Genomic DNA, 12,762 nt, shown 5'->3' on the forward strand with positions numbered 1-12,762 from the left:
CAAAAGTTGAATTTTATTTATTTTTTAAATCATTATGCATTTTTAAAAAAATATTGATGATCTTATTTTGCTTCAAAAAGAAAGAAAGTATAAAATATGATGGCTTAAGGAAATGTAAAAAGATTTTTCAATTAAAAAAAATCAATTTTTATTCTTATACCATTATGGTGTACTTTACTCTTAAAATTAATATCTTTAATCTTCAAAAATTTATAAGCAAGATGGCTGTTATATATCTAAAGATAGATGATATTTACTTGTGGATTTTTTTTTTCAATTTAAAAGAGTTCTATTTTTTAAAACAAATAGTAAAAAATGTTCTATGCATTATATGTGTGTTTTTTAAATAAATTTACATATACACATATTTTTTAAAAGATTTATTCAATAATAATACTTTTCTGACAATAAAAGTTTTAAAATATAATTTTATTATGAAAAATGTTAATTTTATCTTTTGAGACTGAGTTTAACCATTTTAAAGTAGTATATTTTTATTGAAAAATAAAATATTTATTATAATTTTATATTTTAAAATTTTAATGTAATAAATATTTTATTTATAATAAAAAATATTATATTTGGTTGTTTAAACTCAGGATAAAACTGAAGTTATCAAAACTGTTTTATTAATGACATGGGAAATTTTTCATGTTGATTATTGTTAAGAAAATATCTCAATATGAATTAAAGAAATTAAGAAAAGTAAAATAAATTTTTAATTAATAATTAATTTAAAATGAAGAATGTTAATAAAATTAAATAAGAAAAATTAAAATATATTTATAAGAAGATTAGAAAAATATTTTTATTATAAATTTAAAACACTTTTATTTTATTAATGTAACATCTTAAATTTAATCTCAAATATCAAAATTCAGAAAATGGGAGAAAATAAAGTTTCATTCAAAAAGATTTTTTTCCTTACTTAGTTCATCAAAATATTCAAAATAAGAATGGGTTATAACTTGCATAAAATCATTGTTCAAATAAATTTTTAATCCTATAGCAGTTTCATTTGTCCTTCACTGAATTCGGTACTGATCGTCTTGGTCACCTGAAAAATAAATGTAGGAGTAAGTATTTTACACTATCTAATACACACAAACATAGAGACTCACATCGGTCACCTTTCACGTAGTTTCTAACACAGTCACACAAATATAGTCAATCACAAGCAACATTTTTAAGCATTTTATTTCAATTCACGACCGATGCACTCACGGCACCAAAATATTTTACTTGCGTGCACTCATCGCATGCAGCTACGCTCACTGTGACACTGTAATTACAGATTCACACTATGGATGGTCGCCGGTTACCCCCACCTTATGGATACCACGTGGGCAGTCACGAGTCGCTCGACAAAAGTAGTGGTTAAAGGTCTAGTCAGAAGGAGAGTATGTGGCTTGTTGTGCACCCACGTTCACTGTCGTTGTCACCACCACTCTCTTTTTCCCAAGGTATTTCTATCGTCCCTATCTTCTACACCTTTAGTGTATCACTGAACCATTTATAACATCATTACAACGACATTCAACATGTCTCACTCACACGCATTTTCATTGCATACATCATTTATTCACATTACACGGCACAATGCTCACATTCATTTACAATGCTCGGCACATATGCCTTTATTCCATCACACATCATTTTCAACAAAATTCACGTTTACATTCAACATGTCATCTACACTCATTTCTAACTATTTACATTATTTAATCATCAATCATTGGCATGCTCACACATATTCACTCTCATTCTCAATAAAGGGTATGTCAACCTCACAATCAAACCACATTGTATTCAAACACACAATAATTTCCATCAATCACACATTTTCTTTGCTCTATCTCAACCACATTACAATATTTAGCAAGATAAACGACAAATAAAATACAATGAGATAGGGTAAAGTCTTCCTTTATCTCAAATTAAAGACCCACGCACAAACAATGATAGAAAATGTTTTTCACACAAATTTCGTCCCTAAAACACATGAAAAACTCCATAAGAACTTAAAGAGAACCCATAAAATAGAGAAAAGGGACAAAAATTGAAACACTAACCATTAAAACTCATCTCTAAGCGTTTTCAATACGAATCCAACCTTCAATCTAGCTCACGAACAGCTTTGGAGGCAATTTAATCAGTAAGAATGACTTGTGAATCAAGTGAAATGAGAGAGAGAGTTCGAAGGGAGAAGTGAGAAATGAGAAATGATTTTTTCCAAACCCTAACCCCTCAAATACCCCTTTGGTCACGACACTTTCGCTACAACGAGATATTCTCCCTCATTGCAGCAACACCCTCTCTCGCTATAATAAAAATCTCAGAGGAAACTGCACTTTAGTTTCTGCAAAATCTCGCTACAGCGAGACTGTGCCCAAAATTGCACCCTAAACTGTCACTCTCTCGCTACAGTGAGAAGACGACAGTTTCACGCTTTCCTCCTAGGGTCCTCTCGCTACAGCACCCTGCACCAAACACTTAGCTAAAATTTCAGTCAAATTCCAATCATCTACAACAATTCTAGTTCCAGCATAATTAGCACACACACTCATACCAGCCTACATCATCACATATATGTATATTCTCATTACAACGCATATATATATATATATATATATATATATCAAGTACACAACACATAAAAATTCCTATACACCCTTATATTAATAATCAAATGATATTACCAAATTCGGACTATTACAATTAACTTTATTTCTCACCCATGCATAAGTAAAATAAAAAGCACACTAATAGTTACAGCTATATTCATTAAATATATCACTCAATTTATTTAATAAAAATTGTTATATTGGATATTAATAATATATTTAATACTATATTCATCAGTTATAACACAATTATTACATACGTGTCTTTTTATATTAAAAAAATATGTACTAAGAGTGTTTATATATATTTTTATTATCATTAGACTAAATTAAATTTATAATTATAATTAAAATAAACATATTAATATAATAACTATAAAATGATAAATATTTATATTTGTTGAATGAATTAATTTTATAGTATGAAAAAGTTATTATTAAAAGAGTAAATATTTTAAAAATTAATATATAAAATACTAAAATATGTACTTTTTTTTATTGGCTCTCTAATTTGAATTATATGCTATTCCTAAATATTTTTTTAGTTTATTAAGTTATTATACTTTTAAAATTTAACAATTTCTAGTCTTATTTTTTTTTTACCTAAAACTTCAAAATTTTCATTTTTTATTTGTTGGAAGATTTGTAATGACATTAGAATATAAAATAATATTAAATCGTCAGAATAAACAGATTTATAAAAATTATTTTATAAGAAGCAATATAAGGATTTAAAAATAAAATATTTTATTATTTTATTACGGGTAAAATTGGAGAGTATGGTTGGTTATTTGAATAGAAAATAACTGAGTGAAAAAATATAATTTAAAAATTTTATGTAGAAGAAAATTAAATAGTAATAAAATTTGTTAAGTTTTAAAAATTAGAGAGACTTAATTAATTTTAAAACACGTGGGAGTTCAAATTTACACAGGACAAACTAGAAGAACTAAATGCATAATTACCTTTGATATTATTTAGAAAGGAATTAATATATAAACATGTGTTAAAATAAAAAATTTAATATACAATTGTATAGTAGAAAACATTATAGATATGCATACTAATTTTTTAAAATTTTAAGTCTAATTATTATTTTGAATAAATTATTATGGATTGATTAAATTGAAATATTTATTGACTTTAAAATATTTTATTTTTAATCATTATTATTTATTAAAACGGTAACAATATGAAAAATGATGGCGATATAATTTTTTAAAATTTTATATGTTATTAATTTGATCTAAATATTATTTGTTCAGTTAAATTTATTTTACGTGTTTATTTGTATGGAATTGGAATTTATTTACTACAGATGGTTAAAATAAAAAAAATCATATATATTATACAACTTAATTATAAGATATTTTTTATATGTGAATCTTTTAATATGTGTGTAAGAATGTAAAATGAAAAGCTATACTCAGTGAGTTATTATTAAAATTTATTGGATTTAATGTATTGATAATATTAAATGCTATATTTAAAAAAAATACTATTTATTAATTTTTTATTGTGTGTATTTGGACATATTATTAAAAAAACTTGAAAAAAGCTTACAAGATTTAAAAAAGATATATTATTTATATATAATAAATAAAATTACAAGATTGGAAAAAGCTTAATTTATAAATCTTACATGTTGTATTGAAAATTATAATACACGTAAAATTTAAGCGGTGTAACATTATGAATTAAGTTTTAAGTTTGTTTGTGAAAAATTAGTAAAAAATTAAAATTTAAAAGAAAAATATATTTTAAATTAAAATGACATGTACATTTTTGTTTACTTTTATACACAATATTAATAATAGATTAAACTTGCTTGGTTAATAAAAAGATTAACTTAGAAACCTCTTATAGGCCCTTCAAAGAATCGTTAGTTTCAAACAAAGGGAAAATATACTTCTGACTATAGTTATCTAAACAATATCGTAAGTAATGAATTTATTTGGTTGAAAAAAATTATTCAATGTACAATTTTAATAGATGACTTCTACATGTTAGTGATAGAAAAAAAACAATGATAATTAAAAGAGAAAGAATATTCTAACGTAGGTAAGAATGTTAAGTCAATTCCTACTTAAGCAAAAGACGTATTAACCAAATAAATTGATTATATAATACACATTTATAAATTTTCAACAATAATTCATTTTTATTATCATTAATAAGCATATCATTAAAATAATTGAAGAATAAATAAAATAGTATAAAAATTCAAACAATACTAAAAAGTAACTGATAACATTAAAGAATACTAAAAAGAACCTGATAACATTACGCGTTTTATCATCATGTACAATTAAATATGTATGTTATTATTAGGAGGAAATCATTAAAAATGTTGTAATTTTTTATTAAATTAAAATATTAGTTCTTATAATTAGTATTTATTTTTGAATTATTTTTATATTTAAAAGATTAAAATTTTTTATTTGTATATAAATTTTTATTTTAGTAAAGTGTGATAAAAAACTTATATAAACATTTAAATATAATTTATAAATAAAAATTAATTATAGAGATTCAAATGTGTATTTTAACTTTTTTTTAAGAATTACACGTGATGACAAATATTTAAATTATATTTTACAATAAAATATTCATGAAAACACAATAATATAATTTTATAAATTTTTGAAAAATTATTATTATTTTTAAATTACAGATATTTTTTACGAAAGCAATTTTGTTTGAAACATACATGGTTACCGAAAGCAATAAAATTATTTGGTTGAGTATTTAATATTAATATTACTGCGTTTATTAAGATTTGAACTTGAAACTATATTTAATATTTTATATTAAAAATGTTATTTAAAATAAATTATTTATAAGAATACGTAACAGTAAAAATCTGATTTCTTAACATTTTCATATTTAATTTTTTTAATATCTAATTATCTCTAAAATATAGTGCTTAAAAAGTAATTAATAATTCATTATTTCTTTAAATGAGAGAATAATATCGGAAAAAATCTAAAATATATAGATAAAAGTGAAAGGAAAACAATATCTGTTCAACAATGAATGCACACATGAAAAATCTCACAAGAAAACCAAGTATGAATGAGATTTTTACTTTCCGTATCGGTCAAAAAGTCATTTTTTATTTTTTGCGAGACTTTGGAAAAACATAATATGTATTTTTAAAATGTGTCCATTATCTGGCACTACCCCTCCTCCCCACAAAAGATAGAAAATCCCGTAATAAGGGAGAAAAGGAAAACATTAAATTTTAATATTGATTTTGACTTTTTATGATGAAATTTATTTTAACTTTAACTGTCCATTAAAAATATTTATTATATTATAAATATAAAGAATTTAATTTAAACATCCTGATCAAATATTATTATATCAACGAAAATTATTCATTATTATATAAAAACAATACTTTTTCGTGTATTCAACGTACCTCCATTTACTCAACCTCGATCATAATACTACCAATACTTGATTACAAGGTATACAATATTATAATTGAATAATACAATGTAAATATAAAATATTAAAAAAGTAAATTTTTAACAAGATGAGTCTAAAATGAATCTTAATGTCAAAGGAAGGAAGCGAGAAACTGATTCGTGTGCAGAAGCGGGCGCCTACTGATTTGTGTTGGGGGTGGTGTGTAGTGTATATATAAAGGACACGAGACACTTTGGTTTCTTGCTACCATCACTCGCTCATCCACCGAGACTCGCATGAGATAAAGCTTCAGAACCGCGTCAACATAATTAACATGCCGAGTAAGACCGTGTAGTTCCTAGTAACTTGTTACAAGACATATATAAATTGGTGTTGTATCAGACATAGAAGAAGAAAATAATAAAGAAAGAAAAATGGTGGTGCCCATGTCCATGTGCGGTCAAGAAGAGCTTGAATTGTCAAGGGATGGAAGCCATTACAGTCTCTCTACTGGGATATTACCTTCTCTTGGAGCCAGAAGTAACCGAAGAATTAAACTCAGACCCCTCATTATAGCTCCCTATGACCGTCGTTACAGGTTTTCTCTTGTTTCTTCCTCTTTAGTTCTTCTGTGAGTTCCAAGGTTCGATTACGTTTCCTTTTTTTAACAAATGCTTTTCTTTGTCTTTCTCGTTGAGAGAAAGAAGGGAAGACAAGGAGGCTATCATGGCTATTCTTTTTCTTTGTTTCTGACGGAAGCTTGTTAGTTGTTACACTTCTTTTTTCTTTTCATGATATATTATTTTATTCTTTTCTTGTATCATACTTTTTGAGGCTACTATAGCCATTACTTCTTGGTTGCTGAATGTTGAATAATCATTTTATTTTCTTTTCTTTTTTCAATTTTGTGTTCTTCTCTCATTTTTTTTGGGCTAAATGCTAATACAAATACAGTCTTTGATGAGTTTTTATTTTGTTTTTATTATTGTGTTGGATGTTGGATTTTCTGTTTTACTGTTCACAAACCAGAAATGGACAACATTGGATCTCTTCGTTTATGGTCCCTCATGATTACTAAAGGAGTAAATCTGTTCCATTTCATTTTCTTTTACGCATTATTTAAAGAAAAAAAAATTCGCAGTTTTGTTATTTTGTCTTTCTGAAATGTTCTTCCATTGGGATCCAAAACTTTAAAGCCCGCTTTTCAAAAAAGTTATATGTATGATTTGATTTGGTTTGTTTTTGTTCAATTAGAGTTTTCAAAGGAACATCTACCTGGCACTAGTCAGCATATGATGTTTGACTTTGTTTCCTTAGATTAGAATCTACCAGGGGTTGGTGGTGGCTGTGCATGCAATGGAAGAGTTCAATTCCAAACGCATGTTTTGTTTTTGACTTTAATTGAAAGTTTCGTGTAAAATAATTGTCTTTTTTTCCTGTGTTTTTCCCCCCTTATGAATAAATAACCGAAATATTCTTATGTTTACAGCTTGCTAATTAACTAAGATTAGTACTAGTGAGTAATTAATATTTGTTGGGTTTTGCAGGATATGGCAAACTTTCCTTGTTACTCTGGTAGTTTACACTGCTTGGGTATCTCCCTTTGAATTCGGATTTCTTAAGAAACCACAAGCACCACTTTCCATTACTGATAATGTTGTCAATGGATTCTTTGCTGTGGATATTGTTCTCACCTTCTTTGTGGCTTACATTGACAAAACTACCTATTTGTTCGTGGATAACCCAAAACAAATTGTTTGGAAATATGCAAGAACTTGGTTGACCTTTGATGTCATCTCTATCATTCCCTCAGAGTTTATTGAAAAGATATCACCAGCTCCTCTCCAAACTTATGGGCTATTCAACATGCTTCGGCTTTGGCGTCTTAGGAGAGTCAGTGCTTTGTTTTCTCGGTAATATTGAGAACTTTTTAATGAAATGCTATGGATATTTTGTCTCTGGGCTGTGTAGCCTATAACAGTAAATGCTATGTTTTTGAGTAGGCTTGAGAAGGACAGAAACTATAACTATTTCTGGGTTCGGTGTGCTAAGCTTATATGTGTAAGTTTCCAAACTTGTTGAATTTATAATGTTCTAATGAGGGAGATGAATTTGTTAAGTTCAATAGACTGATTGTTCGAGTGATTTCTATAGGTTACCCTCTTCGCTGTTCATTGTGCTGGATGTTTTTATTATCTTCTTGCTGCACGTTATCATGATCCCAAAAGGACTTGGATTGGGGCAACAATGGATAATTTCCTTGAACAAAGCTTGTGGACAAGATATGTGACATCAATGTACTGGTCTATTACTACTTTAACAACAGTTGGTTATGGAGATTTGCATCCAGTGAATTCAAGGGAGATGATCTTTGACATCTTTTATATGCTCTTTAATCTCGGGTTAACAGCATATCTGATTGGTAATATGACCAACTTAGTTGTCCATGGCACAAGTAGAACAAGAAAATTTGTAAGTATTTGGTCACAGTTCGAGTTAGTGATCTTTTAATTCATGAAGATGTAAAACTTATATATGATTTTACTTAATTCTCAGAGGGATACCATACAAGCTGCCTCAAATTTTGCCCAAAGGAACCTGTTGCCTCCTCGTTTGCAAGATCAAATGCTTGCCCATTTGTGTTTGAAGTATAGAACAGACTCAGAAGGGTTGCAACAGCAGGAGACACTTGATTCTCTTCCTAAAGCCATCAGATCAAGCATTTCACATTATCTTTTTTACTCTCTAATGGATAGGGTCTACTTGTTTCATGGGGTTTCTAATGACTTGCTATTTCAATTGGTAATTGCAAATTTTGTATAAAATTGTAATTGATAGTTACATGTTTATTTTAATCTTTAATTTGCATCGAGGGCTTATATTTTGTTTGACCCAACTATAAAAGGTGTCAGAGATGAAAGCGGAGTATTTTCCACCCAAAGAAGATGTCATATTGCAAAATGAAGCCCCCACTGACTTCTATATACTAGTTACTGGTGCTGTGGTAATTATCTGACTTATTTATGTGAATTCTAAATCTGGTTTTCAAATTCACATCACGTGATTGTGAAGATGAGCTTTTTTCCCTTGAGGCAATCTTACAAAATGTGGTTTCTAATGCCCTTACAGGAACTACTAGTTCGTAAAAATGGAGTTGAGCAGGCAAGCTTCTTTTTTTTTATTAATGCATGATAAGAATAAGTTCTGGAATATAAAATATGAAACTGAATCTGAATGTTGATAACTGATCCAGGTTGTTGGAGAGGCAAAAACTGGCGATCTTTGTGGTGAGATTGGTGTGCTTTGTTATAAGCCACAACTTTTCACAGTTCGAACAAAGCGATTAAGTCAGTTGCTGAGGCTGAACCGTACTACGTTCTTGAATATTGTTCAGGCCAATGTAGGAGATGGAACCATAATCATGAATAATCTCCTCCAGGTATGCATAATATTATCGATTCAGTTAATCTCATTTTCTAGAGATAAGTTTAGATATATCAAAGAGTAATATGTTATTGGAGAAAGAAGTACTTCTTATATTTTTGTATGCCTTATGTAATAAACATTTTCTTTTCCAATAAAGTTTACTAAGTTTGAATGCTTAGACTCAATTTTAAAGGTTAAGGTTAAAAAAAGAGCAATAGTATGACCATTCATTGCATGTTAACAATTAGTTCTTATGTGATTCTTTTGAAATGAGATATTTCTTTCATTGAACAACACCATGTTATGAAAAAGACCTTTGTTCACAAGGACAACAACTTGGCCAATTGTTTCAGCTTTTTGTTTTAGATGTTTACTCAAACACAAGAAAATAAAATAATAAAAGTACATTTTGGAAAACGTATCAGAAAAAGATCATTCACATTTCCAGCACACAGTGATTTATCTATGTGGACTTGTTATGATGAGCAGCATTTGAAAGATCTCAACAATCCAATCATGGAGGGAGTTTTGGTTGAAACTGAGAACATGATAGCTCGTGGTAGGATGGATCTACCTGTAAGTCTATGCTTTGCGGCAGTAAGAGGAGATGATTTGTTGTTACATCAATTGCTGAAACAGGGCTTGGATCCAAATGAATCCGACAACAATGGAAGGACAGCTTTGGTGGGTGAATAATTATACTTTTGTAAGTTTTGTTCTTGTTTTTAGCAATCTATTTTTTTTCCTAATCTTTGGAGCTGATTTTTTCTTCTTGCAAAATCAGCATATAGCAGCATGTAAAGGAAGAGAAAACTGTGTTTTACTTCTGTTAGAATATGGGGCACATCCTAATATCAGAGGTATATATATCTTGCCTCTTAGCTAGTTCTTTATCTTTTAATCCATGCTTTTCTTCTTTTATTTCCTCAAAATTCTTTTGGTTACGCTATTATATAATATTATAAAATCAACCGATAAAAGATAGTTTTAGAAAATAATGTATACAGGGCAATACCAATTTGAAGAACTGTGGAAGATGAAGACTTAGGCATAACAATTACTGTTAACACAGGATTTCATAATTATTAGTAAGCATCTGTGTTCTTCTCAATTATTTTGAAGTCTACCAGATTAGGACGTTAATCCCAGGGCTCGAGACTTAAGTCGTTACTTAAATAATAATAATGAAAGAGCAATGACTTATTTGCCTATCTTTTTTGTTTGTGCTATAGGCTTACGTGGTCAACTATATCTGTGATCCATTTTTTAATAAACGCTAACTTAATTTTTCTCAATTAGGATATCAACAAATCTTCTTATTTAATTAAACAAATCATGCTGTCGCTGATGAGGACTCAAGGGTCTAAGTTTATATATCGTTGACTTTTCTATAGACATAGTGTGTTATGGGTTTCAATCCAAAATATTATGAATTAATGACATTATTATATTATTTAATTAAAGTAATGATCCTTACTCTGACATTCCCACTGTGCTTTTTGTGTGTGTGTGTGTGTGTGTGTTGATTGCCCTTCAACAGTGGCCCTTAGCAAGACAAGTGGAATTAAAAATAAATATAAGAAAGTAGTTGAAATGTAATAATAGAAAATGATGTTATTCGTTTCTTAATAGTAGGGTAGAGTCTAGTCTCCATTTTCCGTGAGTCTCCTCCTTCCTATTATAGGCATAAAATCTCTCGTAGTGAGCAACCTACTAATTGTAGATCAACATGTTATAATAACCATATTGTTTACCTAATCCAGACCTATCCGTGCCTCTTTTCTTTAATAAAAAAATGAATTAATAATGTAGTTATTGTGTTTGTGGGCGGTGTACGTTTGTACATGGTTTTCTTTCCTTGTCAACAAAAGATTATAGAAGTCACCGTCTAAGTAGATCTGGTTCTGAATATGATAACATGCTAAATTCGTCAAGATATCCTTCTGATTATAAGTAATGTTAGTAATATATAGTTTGACATTTAGTTTTTAATATTTCATCTATGAATTTTGTTCATTTTAATTGTTAGGATTGAGAGTAAACACTTAAAAATAGCAAATTTTTATTAAAAAATACATTTATTATAAAAAAAAGTGATAAAAATTTAATTTTTTCATTTATTATTATATAAAACATAAACGAACAATTTGCTTCAAACGATATGGAAAAAGAAAAGACCAAAATTGCATACCGTTAATGTGGCTGCAGATTCGGATGGCAATGTAGCACTATGGGAAGCAATAGCAGGTGGACATGAATCAGTCTGCAATGTGTTGGTAGAGAATGGCGCAAAGTTGCAAATCGGTGACGTGGGTCAATATGCATGCAGTGCGGCAGAGCAGAACAGTATCAACTTGCTCAAAGAAATAACGCGCTACGGAGGAGACATCACCCTCCCAAACAGCACCAACGGGACCACAGCGTTGCACGTGGCAGTGTCGGAAGACAACGTTGAAATTGTGAAATTGCTGTTGGATCACGGGGCTAGTATTGACAAACCAGACATGCATGGTTGGACCCCAAGAGATTTAGCAGATCAACAAGGACATGTAGAAATCAAAGCCCTTTTTGAGTCCATTGGGGAGCCTAAGCCTCGGTCTCAGTCTCAGCCTCAGCCTCAGCATCTTGTTTCCATTCCTGAGAAACATTCTCAGAATAAGTTAAGGTACCTTGGTAGATTCACAAGTGAGCCAACAATGCCTTCATTTCATGGCACTGATGGATCTTGGAGCCAAAACCGTCCAAGGCGTAGGGGCAACAACTTCCATAACTCACTCTTTGGGATAATGTCAACAAAATCCAAAGGGGAAAAGGACATGCTTTTCTCTGTTGACAATAATAACAATGCTAGGAATGGTATGAAGAGTACAGTTTGCCCCTTTAGTAGAGTTGCAATTAGTTGCCCTGAAAAGGGTGAGGTTGCTGGAAAGCTTGTTTTGCTACCTGCAAGCTTTAAAGAGTTACTTGATATTGGAGCCAAGAAATTTGGTATTAGTCCTGCTAAGGTCGTTACCAAAGATGGAGCTGAAATTGAAGATATAGAGGTAATTAGAGATGGTGACCATCTTGTTTTTGTTAGTCTTAGTGGGATGCCGGACTCCGGTTCTCCAGCAGAACCCACCAGTGGTGTGCCTCTATAGCAATAGCATGCACATAACAAACGTCTTGGTCATTATTTTTCGTTTACCCATCTCATCTGTTCTCAATTGTAAATCTTGTGCTGGTTACTTTTGTTTGAATGCAAAATGAAAATAGTTTTCACTTTTTACTCGCATTGCATTAAAGGGGCTGTTCTTTG

The 12,762-nt window shown here is 29.5% G+C and overlaps 1 protein-coding gene across 1 annotated transcript; it reads left to right on the forward strand.

The window, feature by feature from the left end:
• The first annotated feature begins 6,303 nt into the window (after positions 1 to 6,303).
• On the forward strand, positions 6,304 to 12,705 carry LOC113847281 (potassium channel AKT1). The gene is made up of 11 exons (XM_027476279.1): positions 6,304 to 6,636; positions 7,586 to 7,951; positions 8,042 to 8,099; positions 8,193 to 8,510; positions 8,595 to 8,840; positions 8,944 to 9,042; positions 9,168 to 9,200; positions 9,292 to 9,477; positions 9,954 to 10,148; positions 10,249 to 10,324; positions 11,673 to 12,705. Exons 1-11 carry the CDS (start codon positions 6,473 to 6,475, stop codon positions 12,602 to 12,604), a joined length of 2,673 nt encoding a protein of 890 aa, XP_027332080.1. The 5' UTR covers positions 6,304 to 6,472; the 3' UTR covers positions 12,605 to 12,705.
• Positions 12,706 to 12,762: the final 57 nt, after the last annotated feature.

Source organism: Abrus precatorius, unplaced genomic scaffold (genome assembly GCF_003935025.1).
Source record: "Abrus precatorius isolate BTA unplaced genomic scaffold, Abrus_2018 Scaffold8, whole genome shotgun sequence".
In the NCBI taxonomy this organism is placed as follows: domain Eukaryota; kingdom Viridiplantae; phylum Streptophyta; class Magnoliopsida; order Fabales; family Fabaceae; genus Abrus; species Abrus precatorius.